Genomic DNA, 17661 nt, shown 5'->3' with positions numbered 1-17661 from the left:
TTGCATCGTCCTCATAGTATACACGGTGGAACAGGAATGTAGTGACTGGATAGATTTTGATCAGTATAGAAAGCATACCTAAACTTACCAAGAAGTTATACGTAACAGGTATAAGAAAGATGTATATTGAGAACATTTCAAGTGGAGAGTTATAGAAATAATGAAAATTACACAGTAATTAGAGAATTTAAGCCTGCTTCCTGTTTAGAGTATGAAAAATATCCTAAATTAAATTGTAGAGACCAAAATGTTTACAAGATATAAACTCTAAAGAAGGAAGGGCATATGAATGAGTTCAGAAGCTTGTAGTCAAATCAGAATGCTGGGGTTAATTCAGGTAGATGGTTGCCTAGAATTGTAAACATTCCTCTAATATTGGTACCAACCCACATCTAAATTATTGTTCCTCAGTTCTGCAAATGTATGTATTTTGGTTCATGGCATACCACTACCATGACATTTTATAGTGGCCTAGGCACCTCCTAGTACAAATAAGATGACTTGCTCCCTACCCTAGACACCAATTTAATTTTGATGCAATAAGAAGGTAACAAATGAGAATGGATGAACATCAATAAGATTACATAGTCATTCAGCAAAGATTTATTCAGTGCTTTTTAAAAATTAAAAGCACAGTTTAAGAAATATTTTATTGTTGTAGAAGATTGGAAAGAAGCCTAACAAAGCAGACCAATATATTGCATGAAGTTAGAGTAATCAAGATGGAAGTTGTAGGCTTGGAAACAATTCTAGTTGTATATATAGTAAAGACTGGAATTTCCAAGTGGCTTGAAGGAGGATGTGGTAGGATGGGATGGAGCATGAGAGTGTAGGGCACAAGGAAAGCTACTGTCAAATTACCCTCAAGAGGCTACATGACAGGAAACAATGATAGATGAGGTAATGCACTGGGTTTTCATAAAAATTAGTAAGTTCTTATCTTGATCTCCACTACATTCAAACTACACACAGTCTGGACATGCTCTTCTGCCCCTAGCTACAGCTGATGTAAAGAGGATTTTGCAGAGCCCTCATCACCTCAAACAACCCTGGATAAGGCTGGATGTTGAATGATGACTATAAAACAGATTAGTATTGATAGTAATTTGGAGACGTGTAAACCAGTTAAATCATGTCCATTGGGCCTAAACATCTGATTGCCACAAACTGAGCCATGGATCTACTTACCATATTTTTGGAAAAAGAGAAAACAGGTATTGTAGAGATCCACATTTTAGATGGATGCCTAAAAATAGTACTTAACTCTTAGGTAGAAGTTTTCTTCTGCACTCAAAGCACTTCACAATCTTTAATGTATTTATCCCCACAACATCCTGTGAGGTAGGAAAGTATTTTCTACTTGTTTACAGATGGGAAACTAGCACAGAGAAATTAACTTGCCAGTGGTCACTCAAATATGTTAGAGAAGGTAACTGAATCCAAATCTCCTGTCCCAAATTATAAACTAGGGTCCTAATCACTGGACCCTCTCTTCTCTCATTAAGTCTACTGTCCAACTAAAATTCTTACTGTTTTCTGATCCCATGAGACCTCTAAGCATCCTACATTTTAGTACAAAGGAACAAGTCACTATTCAGCCCATTAAGAGGCAGGTAAGTAGTAGCTAGCTCCTAGAAACCAAAGTGATGGGTATCTTATAGATGCACATGGGGAGATAAAACCTAGAACTAGATCACCTATTTATATTTTCAGCAAACTGCATGAAACCTTTGAAATAAATTGTTTTATGTTGGGACTCTCAGCAACTAAGAGAAGGAGGGTTGATTTGAAGGGAATAACTATGCTTCATATACTAATTAGCCAAGTATTCTGTGTCAGGTTGCTCTGAAAGTATCTAAAAATCCCATCTATTTACTGCAAATGTTACCCATTTCTAAAGCTTCACCTCAGAAATAACTGTCTCCAAAACTTTAATTTAATAATAAATGAACCATGCTAGTGTGCTATGTAATAATTGCTAAGTGATTAATCATTAGCAATTAATATTATGTTACAACTGAATAACTTGTGGGCTATATCTACACTTGCAGCTTCTTACTCAAGATATATGCAAATGATGCTAAGCATGGAATATCATCATGCCTCATTTGCATACCTAATGAGCCGCCATTTTTTTCAGAAGAGGCTCTTGCGTCAGAAGGAGCATATACACTGCCCCTTCTTGCGCAAGAAAAACTTTCTTGCGCAATGCCGTTATTACTGAAAATAATCAGCGTAGCAGCATTGCGCAAGGTTTTTCTTGCGCAAGAAGGGGCAGTGTAGACATCCTTCTGGTGCAAGAGCCCCTTCTGAAAAAAATGGCGGCTCATTAGGTATGCAAATGAGGCTCAGTGATATTACATGCTTTAGCCTCATTTGCATATTTCTGGCGCAAGAAGCTGCCAGCGTAGACATAGCCGTGGAATGGAGAGGGTGAATAAAGAAAAGTTATTTATTAGTTCCCATAATAGAAGAACTAGAGGACACAAAATGAAGGTAATGGGTAGCAGGTTTAAAACTAATAAAAGAAAGTTCTTCTTCACACAGCACGTAGTCAACCTGTGGAACTCCTTGCCAGAGGAGGCTGTGAAGGCTAGGACTATGACAGAGTTTAAAGAGAAGCTAGATAATTTCATGGAGGTTAGGTCCATAAAAGGCTATTAGCCAGGGGATAGAAATGTTGTCCCTGGCCTCTGTCAGAGGCTGGAGAAGGATGGTAGGAGACCATTGTCTTTGGTCCACCCCCTCTGGGGCACCCGGTGCTGGCCACTGTCAGCAGACAGGCTACTGGGCTAGATGGACCTTTGGTCTGACCCAGTACGGCCATTATTATGTTCTTATGAGTAATAGTGCAGGAACAGAAACAGAATACAAATCCATCAAATAGTATAGAATCCTAAATGTATAACTCTGCAACTCTAGTTAGCATCTATCCAACAGAACTGAAGTAGGGTAAAAGGTGCAAGATGTAACTAATTTTTTATGCATTGTTTTCAATGTGGCTTCCAGTAAACACAGTTCTCACATTTTATACATTGTATTTGTTTCAAATGTAGAACAAGTTAGACTCATCTAATAGGGTCTTTGTGAAATCTTAAACAAAACGTTAATAATTGGACCTGACAGTCATTCTAAAGTATAAATGGTGTATATACAATAAAAATGATTCCAGTCCTATGCATGCAATTTTTTATTCAGCAAAATATACTGAAAAGTGTTTTAACAAAAAAAGTCTGACTAATTGTAGAGGAAAACTATGCACATATGTTGATTTTTTGACCAAGTTAGGTCAATTTTGAATACTGGATAGTCAAATTAACAGTATTGTACATGGATTGTGTCCACAATTCTACCACTGTCCATTTTACACTTTCATATCCCAGGTTTGCAGAAAACTAAGACCTCTGGTGGTATAAATTGGCATAGCTTCACCAAAGTCAGTGAAGCTAAGCAGATTTACAATACTTGAGGATCTGATATTAAACTATGAGACCATAGCAATTCTTTTTAATGCAACAATTTAAAAAAACCCAGAAGTTTTGTGGTTTTCAAAGCCTTATTTCTATTCCAATTTATCAGTGTTGTGGGGTAAATAAAAATTCTAGAACATTAAATATTTTGAAGTTATGGCTGTTTAAAGGATACTGAATGCAGTCAGTGTTCCATTCCCCAGTGGCAAGAGTTAGATGCATCACCAAATATAGGTTTATTTCAATATAGGTACATTCTTTTGCTTGAAGAAATATATTTACAAAATAACAATAAAATGTGAAGCACCTAGAACTAAGTTAATTGGATTACAAGTCTTAAGCCACAGATCATTTTCTTTCAAATAAAGAGAAAGCTTGTTCATTTCAAAACTAGCAGGTGTAACAGCCTACAGAACAGAGCTGAATCACAAGAGCGCACTACTAAATAAGTACAAAGAGTATGTCTGGACATGAAATTATCTTCCATTAAAAATCAGAGTGCAACATCTATATTTAAACAACTTTATTAACATAGTCAAGCAGTGATTAACATTCACATCTATTATGTCACATCATACAAATGTAAATACAAAATTACTACAGTACAATATATATTCTCTGCATGATCCAAAATATTTGGTGGCCCCAAAAACTCTTTAAAATTCAGCAGCTTATCAAAAATTAAAACCATATTCTATTTAAAATGAAGTTCTGTTAGTACAGAGGCAGACTTCAAGAAATATCACTCAATTTAGTACAGCTTGAGAGATTGCAGGAGGATATGTTTGAAGGAAACATTCTAACATGGCAGGTACAAGAAACATCAGATTTAAAGCTTCCAAGCAAAACTCATACAACCTAAGTTGTCAGCAGAAAGATCCAGTCATTTTGCTAATTCTAATCTATTTTATTTACTGCATCCAATCTTAACAGTTTTAGAAATTTTGGTATTAAGTAAGGTCAGTTACAACATATCCACCTCTTTTTCCTTATGAAATAATGTCCTATTAACAACAGGAAATTTCTACAACTAATACACAGTGTTGTCCAATCATTGCCCACACAAAAGTCACCCAGGTTTTCCCAGTTTTGTTGCTCACCCATAGAAAGGTATTTAAGGATAAAGTAGCTCAATGATATCAGCTTGCAGAAAAGAGACTTCACTTTAAGCCTTTAAATTGTCTTTTTATACACACATTTTAACCTCCTCTTTCATGAATACATTCAAATTTGTAAGTATCTTATTATTTTAGCATAACACATGTTGGAAAGGCAAGCCACAATGTACTTACTACAGTTTTCATTTAAAATAACTGATTTATCTCCAATAATTAAGCATAAAAAGAACCATCTACAGACAATGTTTTTGTATTGAAGGAGGCTGTCTAGTAAGCTGACAGATAGCAGTCATACTGGAGAATATACATATATACCTACAACTAGTGTCTCAAATGAGTACCCAAGATTAGCTATTAATTACATATTATTGGCAATATGTAAGCTAACTGTTGTATGCCAACAGCATCAGTGTCTAACTTAACTTTACTGCTGCTATGTAGTTTACAGCAGCCATTTCATTATAGAGCTGAACCTTTACCTAAGACTACAGTAAAAAAAGTTAGTCTGTAGATTCTATACAATATTTTAAAGGTCCATCAACTTGCATAAAAAGAATATTGAGAAGCCGTTAATGCCAAGTTATAATTTTTTAAAACATTTGAAAAAAATTCCTATGCAATGCTGTATTTAAAGCACTATTTAAGTATTTTAGTTGCTGTTATGCGTGGATGCAATCTTCAAGGAAGATTGTTTTGCACCTTTATCTGTTAATACATTCAATATGAATAAAATAGGTGGCTTATGTGAAAAAAGTCATTGTTATTCTATAGCAGGTTAATTTAGATTGTAAGAGTTTAGACATTTATGAAATACATAAACTGATATAATTAAGATGTATTTTATACATATGTTGCGAACAAAAAGGGTACAAGTGCATTCACCTGAGATAAAACTAGCATCTGAATATTTCATCTCTGAGTAGCAATGAGTTTCAATTGAAGAAAGCCATTTAAAATTTAAAAAAATATACATATGATTATACATATATGCAGCTTAAGTAATTCAGAACAATGCTAAAGAAAGTTAAAAATCACAGTGTGTGTCAAGATTGTTTGCTACTTTAAAAAATCATAATGGCTATACATTTTAAACCCATTCTTTTAAAAGTGATCTTGTGGGTATAACCTCTAATAAGTAGCAATAAACTGAAAACATAGTAATTAGTTTATTATGATTTTAATTATCTACATACTGATTTAGAAAATAATCAAGGTTCAAAAAATTTACAAAATTGATCATTTTTACTTACATTGCCTAAAGTCATGAAATAGCCTACAAATTTTTTTTTTTAATGAAAATACTTGTTTTCTGAATTCATAAAAATGAAGAACCGTGGTTCTGAACTTGAAGACTAACTTAACTGTAATTTAGAACCGCCAAGATGATGCATTTAAAATTTTAAAAACACTTTCTGTTACCAACTTAGGTTGATCAGCAGCTTTTGTTCACTGTTAGAATCCTTCAAAAAGGGAAACTCAAACAGGAAAAACAAGGCATATAAAAAACAGTAAACACTGACCCTCCTGAGGTTCCTACAACAAAAATATTCAAGTAGAAAATCTACATATCACTTAGCAGCGGCTATTTCTGTAGTTTCGCACACTAACAGCACTTTATTCAGTGTGTAAGGAGCAGATGAATTAAGCCGTGCTTTTAGCATGCCAAGATGCAGAAACACTGGAATGTAACAAAGACAAACGCACAATTCTATTGGTATAAACATTCAGTCGACATTCAAAAACTGTCAAAACTACACCACAAGAATTAAGATGCTTTTTATATATCCCATGATGCAACAATTTGAATTACAATGATTAATGCTGAATCAGAACTTTTCTTACCTCAAGTTATAACTTACGTCTTCTGCAAATGCCTATACTATTATGCATCAAGAATATCGTTTAATTTGCCTTAAAATATATCAGAGGATTTATAAAGTAATATAATTATGGCAATATTGTTTAATTTGTATTGGTTTTGATTATATTCCTTACTGCTATACCAGTTCACATCTGTAAACAGTCACATTTACAGATGCTCATTTAATATATACACATAAGTGGATATTAAGGGCTAATTTGACTGATTTTTTTCTCCAGTTAGTGGGGTTGCTGCAACTTTTACAGCTAAATTTAAATAAAATCCAAACACTACACTATAAAGTAGGTTTTTCTATTATATACATTTTTTTAATTTGAAAAGGCTGTAATTTTTTTTCCAGAAACTGTTGCCAAATATTTAACTGATAAAAGAAATTAAAACAAACTTGAGTTGAAGCATCCTACCTCATATTTTAATAGTCGGACATATTTTTAGTCAAAGAAACCTATTACCCCCTGACTTTAGAATTAATAGCTAAGGAAGAGTTGTAGATTCTAAAAAAGTAATTAAATTTGAAAGCAAATTATCACATGCAATTCTGATTAAATAAAAAGGAATAAGTACTAGGCATTACTGACTTTAGTCAGTACATGCCAAAACTATCTTCAAGCAACTATAATCTACTATAATTTTGAAAAGCCCCCCCCACAAAAAAAAGGAATGTGTAAAACTTGTGCATGCTACCATGCATTAAAAAACCTCTTTAAACAGCATTTATTACATATCTCACACAGCTCAAACTTCTGTGCAATGGCTAAATTATTCAAACATTCTTAAAGAATAGAACCATGCAAAGAAGATTAAGTTCTTACAAAAACTGTTATCCAGTATTCATTCTGCAATGCAACAGTAAGAAACTAAAACTATAAAAAGGCTGTTATGGCTTAATTTTGTTTTATAGATTAATTATGCAGCACTTGAAAAATGGAAAGGTGCGGCTTCACCTCTGACCAGCAGAGTTAAAATCTCTCCATTTTCCATTATCATCATGGGATACTCTTTAGGCATTCTAAATTAATAAAGACTTGCACTTTCAGATGGACACAAGATCAAGTGTACCAGTTAGGTTTTCACATTCACAGTACATAAGAAAATACACATGGAAGGAAAAGTAAAGGGTTAACTTAACAAGGATTTATTCACAGGAATACACGTAAGTAGAGAAAAACAACAGAAAAGCCAAACAAATGAAATGAAGAGGATCCAAACAAACTTTCACTCTGTAGCTTTTAACCTGCACCCTTGTGCACTTAACTACGACACAAAGGGCCACCAACATGCGCCGATACAGTGTAGATACCCTGCATTACATCCATTAACTTAAACATCTCTTAAAGATCATGCTTTGAACAAAAAAGGTAATATGTTGAGTGGAAATAAACAATGAAATATAGCAATCATGTCATCAACTTCTACAATTGTCTTTACTTGCCAACTAACATTTATGCACCCTTTAACAGGTCTTCTTACCACATAACTCATTTTTAGAAGAAGTTCTGATAAAATCACTAGTAGTATATAACCATGCAGAAAGCACATCACACTGACAGCACAGAGGCAAATATTTTGCACAGCTATATCAGCTTTCCACATTGTGCTGGTTACACACAATACAATATCAATCTTATTCTTAACAGATCCTAAAAGGTATTTCAAGGCCTAATTGTAAACTACATTACTTTATTATCTATATTCTTAATAAAAATAAAATCCACAATTTAAAAAAAGGAATTTTAAATGCAGGGCCATATTAAATTGGTAAACTGCAACACAAAACTGGCGCAACATAAGTAAAAGTATACCAATCTCACTCTATGTGATTGATGCAAGCATGCTACTTTCCCACTAATTTAAATTACTTCTGATTACTATGAGCCAGAATGCATGCCTGAACCTTAAACTGCACGTTAAGAATAATGCCTTACTCTAGAAATTAAATCTAATGAAGTACAACCATCAAATCATATCTACTACTTTAAAGTTTTTAATGTAAAATTAAGATGTCAATCTTTCCTTGGAAATGCCCCTCCCCCACCCCCAAAAATGAAAGGAGTGACTCATTTGGCATCTTGCAAGTTGCTTCATTTTGTTAAAGTTAACCTTTATTATGGGGTTTCTATATTGTACACTGCAGGTGCCAGTTCCTAATACAGGTAGCAAGCTGCATTTTAACTGTACTAACTTCATTTGTGTAGTTCTTCATTAACATGCAAATACCTAGGAATCCCATCAAGTAGGATGAAATAATGAGAAAACCCTTACTTAACAAAAAGCCTTTGCTGTTTATAAACCCCCGCCCCCATTCTTAGGTTTACTTTATTGTGCGCAAAATAGTTTTCCTTTTTACGTATCACTATGGTTCAATTATATGGTTCTTGTTTTCCCCACAATATTCCAGAATGTGCTGTTTTGTGAATAGGTTCTCTTTTTTGCTTCTTCACATCCAGTGCAGAGTTGTAACAGGAGACAGATTTCCACCCACAAAGGCTCCAGATGTTAAAACGTTTCCCAACATCGACTTAATACAGTGACGGCAACACCTCCCTCCCGCCCCTCCCAGTAGGCTTGGGATTGTACTGTATTCCCTACTGGTTTACCCTTCCCCCCAGTAAAGGGTAACATTTTCCCTGGGTGCAGAGGCTCCCTCATAGTCGCCTAGACTGAAGGACCTGTAAAAGAAAAATAGCACAATTAAGTGTTTAGAAACAGAATTAAATTTACTAAGGTATGCAAGGTCAAAAATAAACACACATTTTATGGTAAACTTCCACTATTTTTTAAATAGATACAGCATTCAGATTTCAACAACCTTAATATATAAACACACACAATACATTTTCATAGTTTCAGAGGATAGGTGTTATTTTCTAAGTTTTTTCAGTTACAGACCAACAGTCTTGCAGCACCTTAGGGTGTGTCTAAACTACACCCGTCAGCAGAGGATATAAATTAGACAAATCGAAAGTGCAAATGAAGCGGGGAGTTAAATATCCTGAGCTTCATTTTCATAATGGCAGCCGCTGCTTCTTTTTGAAAGGGGGCTTTTCAGAAAAAATGGCTGTTTAGATGGTGCATTTTCGACAGAAATGCCGTTTCGAAAAATCCTGTACTCATTTTTTTGAGGAGTACAGGACCTTTCGAAATGGGGCATTTCTGTTGAAAATGCCCCATCTAAACTGCTGTGGTTTTTTTTTTTAAAAAGCTTCGCTGTGAAAAGAAGCAGTGGCCGCTGTTATGCAAATTAAGCGCAGGATATTTAAATCCCTGCTTCATTTGTGCTTTCGATGTGTCTAATTTACATCCCCCTGCTGACAGGGGTTTGGTTTAGATGTACCCTTGGAGACTAACAAAAAATGTAGATGGTATCAGCTTTCCTGGGCACAACCACTTCACACAAAAGCCCATGATACCATCTATATTTTTTGTTGGTCTCTAAAGTGCTGCAAGACTATATTATAAATTTTGTTCTAAGTCAGGAAAACAACAAAATCTGCCTGCTTTTAAAAAAGTATACCAACAAGTCCACTCCCTATAATGCCTCCACATTTACTTCATTCTCCTTATGTGGGTCAGACTTAAATTGAGGTTGCTTGTTGCAATGGCAGACAGTATCAACTACTAGATAATTAGGCTGGGGGTGAGAAAGCAAGAAGTCCATGTCTTTGTTCCAGCTCAAGTATTTTCCATGGGCCTGCTTACTAGTAAGAGTGACAGAAGCTGGTATTGTCACATGTCATCTGATAACTCCATAATAGCCTCATCTATGGGCAATGCTAATTTGGGTGGCTCAAGCAGACTGGAGAATCTGGAAGAGTTATCTCCTGGCTTGTGGTTACCCTCCTTGTTAGGGGCTTCATTTTCCTGGGCTTGGGAAGAAGGGATGCTACGCGCTGATGGCAAAGCTGTCAGGGGGCACATGGCTGGAATGAGGGGCCTGAATATTGATCTCTGCAGTGAGCACAAGGATCCCATAGTGGCCACTGCATGGGATAGGGGGAGAAGATATGGACAAGGCTGACCATACTACTGAGGGTACAGTTGTGGTTTAATGGTCTGTGACTGCCATGGAAGCCATACATGAGTTGGAGAGGAGAGGAATGTTGTGATGAGAATCTGCTTGTTCATTTCGTAGTCATTATAGTTAGAAAGGGCTGGTAACATAGGAGGCTCAGCCAGAGACAGCATGGGAAATCAGTTGGTGTTGAAGAGCAGCAAGAGCTGTGTCCAAGACGGGGCAGTATTTCGATAGTAGGATGGTTGTAGTGGTGCCATCTTCATCTGTTGTGGGGAGGTACTGCAGTCCTGTGGTTGAATAGGTATCATGTTTAGGACTGTGTGTTGGGTGGTGACGCAGCACTGATTGAGGAAGTATCTAGGCAGGAGATATTTTCAGCGCCAAATCCTGTGCCAAAGAGGGTGGTGCCAGTCCAGAGGCAGCACGCTTGTGGTCCTGGTTGGTAATGGACACAGCCTGTGCTGGCACTGTGTCAGAGGCTTCTCCTTTAATAATGGCAGGATGTCAGCATTGCTGGGAGAGACTTGACCAGGGAAACTCTCCCCTTTTGAGAATCCAGTGCAGGATGAGTGCTGGACTATTTCCTTGGGGCCTTAGAAGGCTTAGGCTTGTCTTTAGGGGGAGCCTGAGGGTCTTGACAGGTCTCTTCAGAGCCAAGTATCATCATCTTCAGGAAGAATGCAATCATACCTGGCCCTAGCAATAAAGCTGAACAGTCTGAGCATTTGATGAGAATGTGGGTATCTCCCAGACACCTCACGCAAGAAGAGTGGCCATCGGACACTGGGCCAGGGTCACAACGTGTCACACTTCTTAAACTTGGCATAATGGTGGGAAGTCTTGATGGCAACACAGCCTCATGCCAACCATTGTTCTTGCATCTTTTAGCTCTGTTCTCTCACTCTCTCTAATTGTGTGTATGTTTAGCGCGCGTGCGTGTGTGTGTACACACACGCACATGATACACACTTTATTTTTGAAGAATGAGAAACTAACCAACTACTGAAGAAAACTAATAACTAGAGGAATTAACTATTTTTTCTCTTCTCTAACATGGCAAGGATGCAGTGCTATGAAGATCCATCTGCAGCTAGGGGCGGTAGAAAAGGAACTGAGGAGGGCACAGCCACACATGTAATCCATTAAGGCGCAAACGTCTGAGGTGCCTACAGTGCATACATTACCCGGCCAACTACTGCTCAAAAAAATCTCTGACCTGTGGCATTGGGATAACCTGACATCTACAGTGGAGCACTCAAAGAAGAATCATAAAAAACAAGAACTTGGAAGGCACCTTGAGGTGTCATCAATTCCAGTCTTCTGCCCTCATGGCAGGACCAAGCACCATCTACATCATCCCCGACAGATGACTATCTAGCCTGCTCTTAAATATCTTCAGTGATGGAGATTCCCATCATATGCATTTGTTAGTGCAATGACATGTATTATTTCAAGACATAAAATTGAGAAATTTTGTATAGGTATCATGGAAATGTAGTAGCACTGGTAATATTTCTAGTCAACAACATGATCTTGTTCATCATGATTTCTGTCAAGAGCATGTGGGTTATCTCAGTCCTTATTCCCTTGGCATGTACACAGTTCTGTTCTGGGAAGCTTGTTTGGATTACAAACATGAGATTTTGTAGTGACTCTACTGGTACAGGTGCAAATAAGGTCTTGTAGAACAGTGGTTTCCAAACTTTTTTATGCTGCAATTCATCAAACCCATTCATAATCTTTTGGCGGACCAGTAACATTTTTTGAACATTTATTATAAGAATTAATTTCAAGAGGTTACATGTTATTTTACACTGCATCTGCATGCACACAATACATGTTGTAACAGATCAGAGTTTGCAGAGATCTACAACACTAAAAGAAATTCACAGAAAGAATTCCCTTCTGGCTGCTGGGTGGGGCAGCCACTCCCACAGGGGCAACTGGTACCTCCAGAGGGAGGGAAGGAACAGGAGGCATCCACAGGGGCAGGGGGCATGTGGGGAACCCTATTTAACAACGGAAATTTTGTCAGGAGCATAGGAGCTGATGCCTCCAAGTGCTACTTCCAGTCACCTCTGCCCTCCCTTGCTGCCCTATGGAGTGGGAGAGCTGCCACTGTATCTTCTCCCATCTCCTTCTGTACAACCCCTACCCTGTGCCTCCCTCTTCCCAAGGCAGGATGCTCTTGCTCCCACAGTTTCCCATTTGGACTACCTCCCTGCATCCCCCTTTCCCTCCCAGTGACCCCTTCCCTCAGAGTTTCCCGTCCATTGCACCCCTGCTCCTATCTGCCCTATAAGTCTCCCCTGAATCTCCACAACATCCCATCAGCATCTCCTGCATCCCTCTCCTTCCCCCTGCCTCACATATCCCTGTTACCCCTGGCGACCCCCCCCAGGGCTGGCTCTCCCTGCCCCACACATGCTGGGAGCAGCCCGGGACCAAACTCTCCCCCTGCAGGCCTGGGGCACTGCTCCAAGGGGGAACAGAGGGAGGGTCTCTCTTACTTGCCCCCCAAGCGCTGAGCAGGGCAGGGGCTGGCCAGGCTGGGGGTAGTGCCCTCAGAGAGGCTCCTGGGGAATGGCAGGACTAGTCCTGCTAGAGATTCTTCCTTCCTGCTACAGCCTGGGCTCTGTGGGCCCAGCAGCAGCCTCTGCTGGGACTTGGGGACCCAGCATGGATCCTAGACCCAGAGTTACTGCGAGCAGTAGCTGTGAGTCACTTCCTGCTTCAGAGGTCAAGCCCAGGGCCCCTGCCTGCTGTTTCTGGATCCTAGCAAGCAACCTGCCACCCAGCAGGCCCTACCCCTGGGGGCCCTACAGCCCCTTGGCTTGGGCAGTGTCTCCCCTGTTTCAAGTCAGTGTCATGCAGAGAAGCCAACCCTACACTGGGCACAGGGAGAAGAGAATCCTAGGAACAGGAAAAGGGGGAGCAGACTGGGCCACCGAGTGAATTATAAAAGCCCGGACATGGTCCAGCAGCCAGTGGTTCATGGCCCAGCATCAGTCAGGAACCACTGTTGTAGAAGCTCAACAGTGACCCCTAAATAAATACAGGAAGTGGTAGAAAAATATCAAAGCAACTGAGTCTGACCTTACACTACAAAAGGAGTCCAGCAACAACTATTTCAACACATACCACAAATAATATTCAGGTAGAGTCAAAACATACATTAAAAAATAATGGTGCAAAAAGAAAATGAGTAGGAACACTAGAGTATTTACTTGGCATCACTCAGGTCCTTAATTAACATTTGTTGTTTGGAAAAGACTGAAAATGTACATGCTTCGTTTACATTATGATGCTGGGGTGGGGCTGGGGATGAGGGGTTCAGTATGCAGACTGCCCCTGAGGCAAAGGGACTACCCCAACCCCCTTTCACCACAGCAGCTTGCAGCCAGGTGAGAAGCGCCTCTCCATGGCCGCTGCAGGTCCAGCAAACAAAGCCAACGGAGGTGTGCATGTCCCTTGCCAGGGCCAGGTTCATTTGCTCCGTGTTTCCCAGCCAGAGTGAGGAATGCAGCAAACTACTGCACTTTCCCCTTGCTCCCTAATGAAGGGGAATAGCCAGCAATGTTCCCATACAAACTGAGGGAGAGGAGGAGCTTGATTCCCCTTGCCCATGAAGGAGATCTGGGGTGCAGGAGGCTAGTGATTCTGTCTCATCTGTATATTATGAGAAGCAATCCCATTCTGGACACATGCCACTGCCCTGGTACAACCAAATGCTTACCTTGCTTTAAATTATGATAAGAGGAAGCTGCATACCAAATTTGGTGATCTTAATTCTTACCATTGAAGGAGTTCTTGCACAGATGGACAGATAGACCCATAGAAAAAGTCACAAATATAAACTGTCGCTGTATATACTATAAAGACCATTTATAATCCAAAATGGACTTGGAGAACACTTGTTTTATAAAGTTAACAAACTTCAATGTATTTTTGTACTTACCCCTAATTATGAGACTGCAGCTCAAACGCATGAGGTTAAACTCCATAGTAAGCTGCAAGACGCTCTTTTAAGGGAAGAGGAAACTGGTCAGAGAAACGCCTCCAATTTTCATCCCCAACTTGATTTTTAAATCCATGAAGGATCTGTAGGCAGAATTTTTTTTTTTTTTAAATCTCAGGTTATTCTGAGTTTTCAGTATAACAGTCAAACACTTGCAGTCAGATGCTCATCAGCTACATATCATGCAGAAAACGGAACCAAATTTTGTTAAGAGTTTTGAACTAGGAAGTGTTGATCTCAGCCTGAATCACTAAAATCTCCAGATGAAATTTCCATAGCACTAAGAAATAAAGGAATTTTAGTGATCACTCTTACTTCTAAACGAAAATAAACTTCTAAGTGAAAATAAAATAACTGAACTTTTATGAAGTGTAGTTAGTGAAATATTTACTATACCTAAAAGGGATTAATCTAAAAATATATTGGTGAGGGTCATTCTAAACCACTGATTTATAAACACAAATTTTAAATTCTGCCAAGTAATACTTCATATTAATGTACCTACATTTCCTTTAAATTGATTAAGGAAGCAACCTGCAATTACAACCTGAAGTAGGCATTTAAGTCTTCTCAAATTCTATCTGGCAGTTCCAGGAGTAGATCTGCATCTTATTGAGACTTCTCATTTCTATCTCCTGGAGATGGTTATATTATGAACAGAAAGGTCCCTAACATTCAAAGGATACATGGTCCTCTCCTCCAAATACAACACCTGAATAAAGGTTTTATAACAAAAGAGTTAGGGTCTACTGGTATTCTTCTAACACCATATATAAATAGGGAACAGAAGATAAAGAGTTTTCTATTCTGTAACTGGTGTTCTTTGAGAGGTATTGCTCATGTCCATTCAATGTAGATGCGTGTGCTCACCACATGCACCGGTGTTGGAAGACTTTCCCTTAGCAGTATCCATAGGAAAGACACCCCCCCCTCCCCCTTGACTGGTGGACACATCCCACAGTATATAGGGTATCTCCAGCCCCCTCCACACTCAGTTCCCTCTTGCTGAAGAACTCCAATAGTGGGGAATGAGGGTGGATGTTGAATGGACATGAGCATCATATCTTGAACACCACCATTTACTGAAGAAGAAGTAACTTTTTTTCAATTGCTTGCTCATGTCCACTTAAGGTAGGTGACTGCAAGCAGTGTCTCTGGATGTGGGAGGAGTTCACTGGCATGCTGAACTGCAACATAGCTCTTCTGAAGGCCACATCCTCTGGGGCTTGATGCATCAAAGTGTGCACCGAGGACTAAGTCACAGCCTTGCAAATTTCCTGGATAGGAACACTGGTGAGGAAGGATGCAGAGGAGGCTTGTTGTCTGCTTGAGTGGGTCCTGATGAGAGGGGACAGCTGCACACCCTCTGACAGCATGTCTGAATGCGTGAGGTAATCCAATTGGAGATCTTGTGTATACCAGGAGCCCCTCCATTCTCTCAGCATATGCGACAGAGATGGAATGACTTTTGGAATGTCTTGTCCTGTCTATGTATAAAGCGAGGGCCCTGTGAATGTCCAGGATGTGCCGGCATCTCACTTAGTTGGTAGCATGAGTTTTCGGTGAGTAGAAATCCTGACCCATGTGGAAGGCTGAGACCACGGTAGGTAAGAAGGTGGGGTTTGGTCACTGGTGGAACTTTTCTTTAAAGAAAACAGTGTGCAGGGGGCTCCAAAGTCAAGGCATGCAAATTGGGGATCTTCCTACCAAACAAGCACTACCAGGAAGGTCACCTTCCAGGACAGAAAAGAAACAGAATCCAGCAACTGGGTAACGTACAACAGCTAATGCTGAGGTGAGAAGGTTCCAAGCACAGTCAACTAGAAGGAAGGAACTGAGGGTGGAGTGGGCCAGATGTGCCTTCTACAGCATGGTATATGTGCGCCACTCCAGTGGTGCCTGAGCCGGATACCTTATGGATACTGCTAAGTGAAAATCTTCTGGTGAGCACACACTCCTAAGTTGAATGGACATGAGCAAACACTTGAAGAAGAAATAAGTTCTTTCAAAGTCAAATTTTAGCACTTTATTGCCTAGGGCATGGGTGGTTTTTTGAACCCAAAACCCCCTAAATTAAATCACTTTTTACTTGTTTGTAGCCTCCAATTGATGTTTTCCTTGGGTCAATCACCCATGTTAGAAAAAAGGATTCTTACTGATGGCCTAGAACAGCGGTTCCCAACCTTTTCCAGATGAGGACCCATTCTGACAATTCAGGAAGACTTGGTGACCCAAGGCAATTCAAAAACGGGGGGAGGAAGGGAGGCAGAGCCACCTGGGGAGACACTTGGTGACCCTTTTGAAATGTAATGGTGACCCATCTTTGGGTTGCGACTCATAGGTTGGGAAACCCTGGCCTAAAGCATTCCAGAGGTACTTACTCAGCTATTGGAAAGGAAAAGAAATGTTAAGGATTCTCCTCCTATCATGAAAGATTTAGTAGCTGTCAAGTGTCTAAACAACAGACTCACTGGACCCTCCTTGCAGAAATTAAAACAAAAGATTTTAAAGATTTAGAAAATTCAGGTTTGGTTTGCAACACCAATTTATGTTGGTATAGCCACCTGCCTGTGAATGATTCAATAGACAGTACTATATCAACAGGTGTTTCTCACACGATAGGCATCATCTTCATTAAGGACCATTGGTTCAGCTCCACTGCCTTACGTGCAGACAAACCCACAGGGACAAACTAGAGAACATAAAGGAAGCCTAACTTGAAACCGTTTCCTCAGGGAGAGCAGCTAGTTCAGAAGCTGGAACTCAGAGTGTGCCTCAAACTAGGTAAAGGCTGAGACGCAAGGGACAGACAGTGGCTTTAACTAAAACCAGAAACTGATACTAAAAAGAAAGCAGGAGACATAGCAATAACTGAAGTGCACAGAAAATCCAATTAATCCCAAGTACTCTCTCGTGGAACTCCTGGATCCATTTTTCCAGATATGACATTTAGGAACTTAAAGTCTTGGTGCAGCACATCCACAAATACAATGGTTGAAATATGAGCTTTATCTACTTTTAGAGAGTCCAATTTTACAGGATTTTTTTCTTATTTGGTGGGAGATACTTTCATCTCTAGTCAACAATGAATGCAATAGAACACTTCAAGGTCTTAGCTGAGGCTCCTAACATGCAGGACTCTTTAGGGAATGCAAAGG

The 17661-nt window shown here is 39.3% G+C and overlaps 1 protein-coding gene across 3 annotated transcripts in view; it reads right to left on the bottom strand.

Moving 5' to 3' along the window:
• Positions 1-3978: 3978 nt before the first annotated feature.
• TNPO1 (transportin 1) overlaps positions 3979-17661 on the bottom strand; it is a 197764-nt gene continuing 184081 nt past the window's right edge. For all 3 annotated transcript variants that reach the window (XM_006124293.5, XM_025185277.3, XM_006124294.5), the window contains exons 24-25: positions 14444-14586; positions 3979-9139 (exon numbers count right to left, since the gene is read on the bottom strand). In XM_006124293.5, coding sequence (XP_006124355.1) covers positions 14479-14586 — 108 coding nt within the window. In that variant the 3' untranslated portion in view covers positions 3979-9139; positions 14444-14478. The remainder of the gene's footprint in view (positions 9140-14443; positions 14587-17661) is intronic.

The sequence above is a fragment of the Pelodiscus sinensis genome, chromosome 6, assembly GCF_052426305.1.
Source record: "Pelodiscus sinensis isolate ZL-2025 chromosome 6, ASM5242630v1, whole genome shotgun sequence".
NCBI classification, from domain to species: domain Eukaryota; kingdom Metazoa; phylum Chordata; order Testudines; family Trionychidae; genus Pelodiscus; species Pelodiscus sinensis.
The sequence above is the reverse complement of the archived record's forward strand: the minus strand, read 5'-3'. Positions and strand labels throughout refer to the sequence as shown.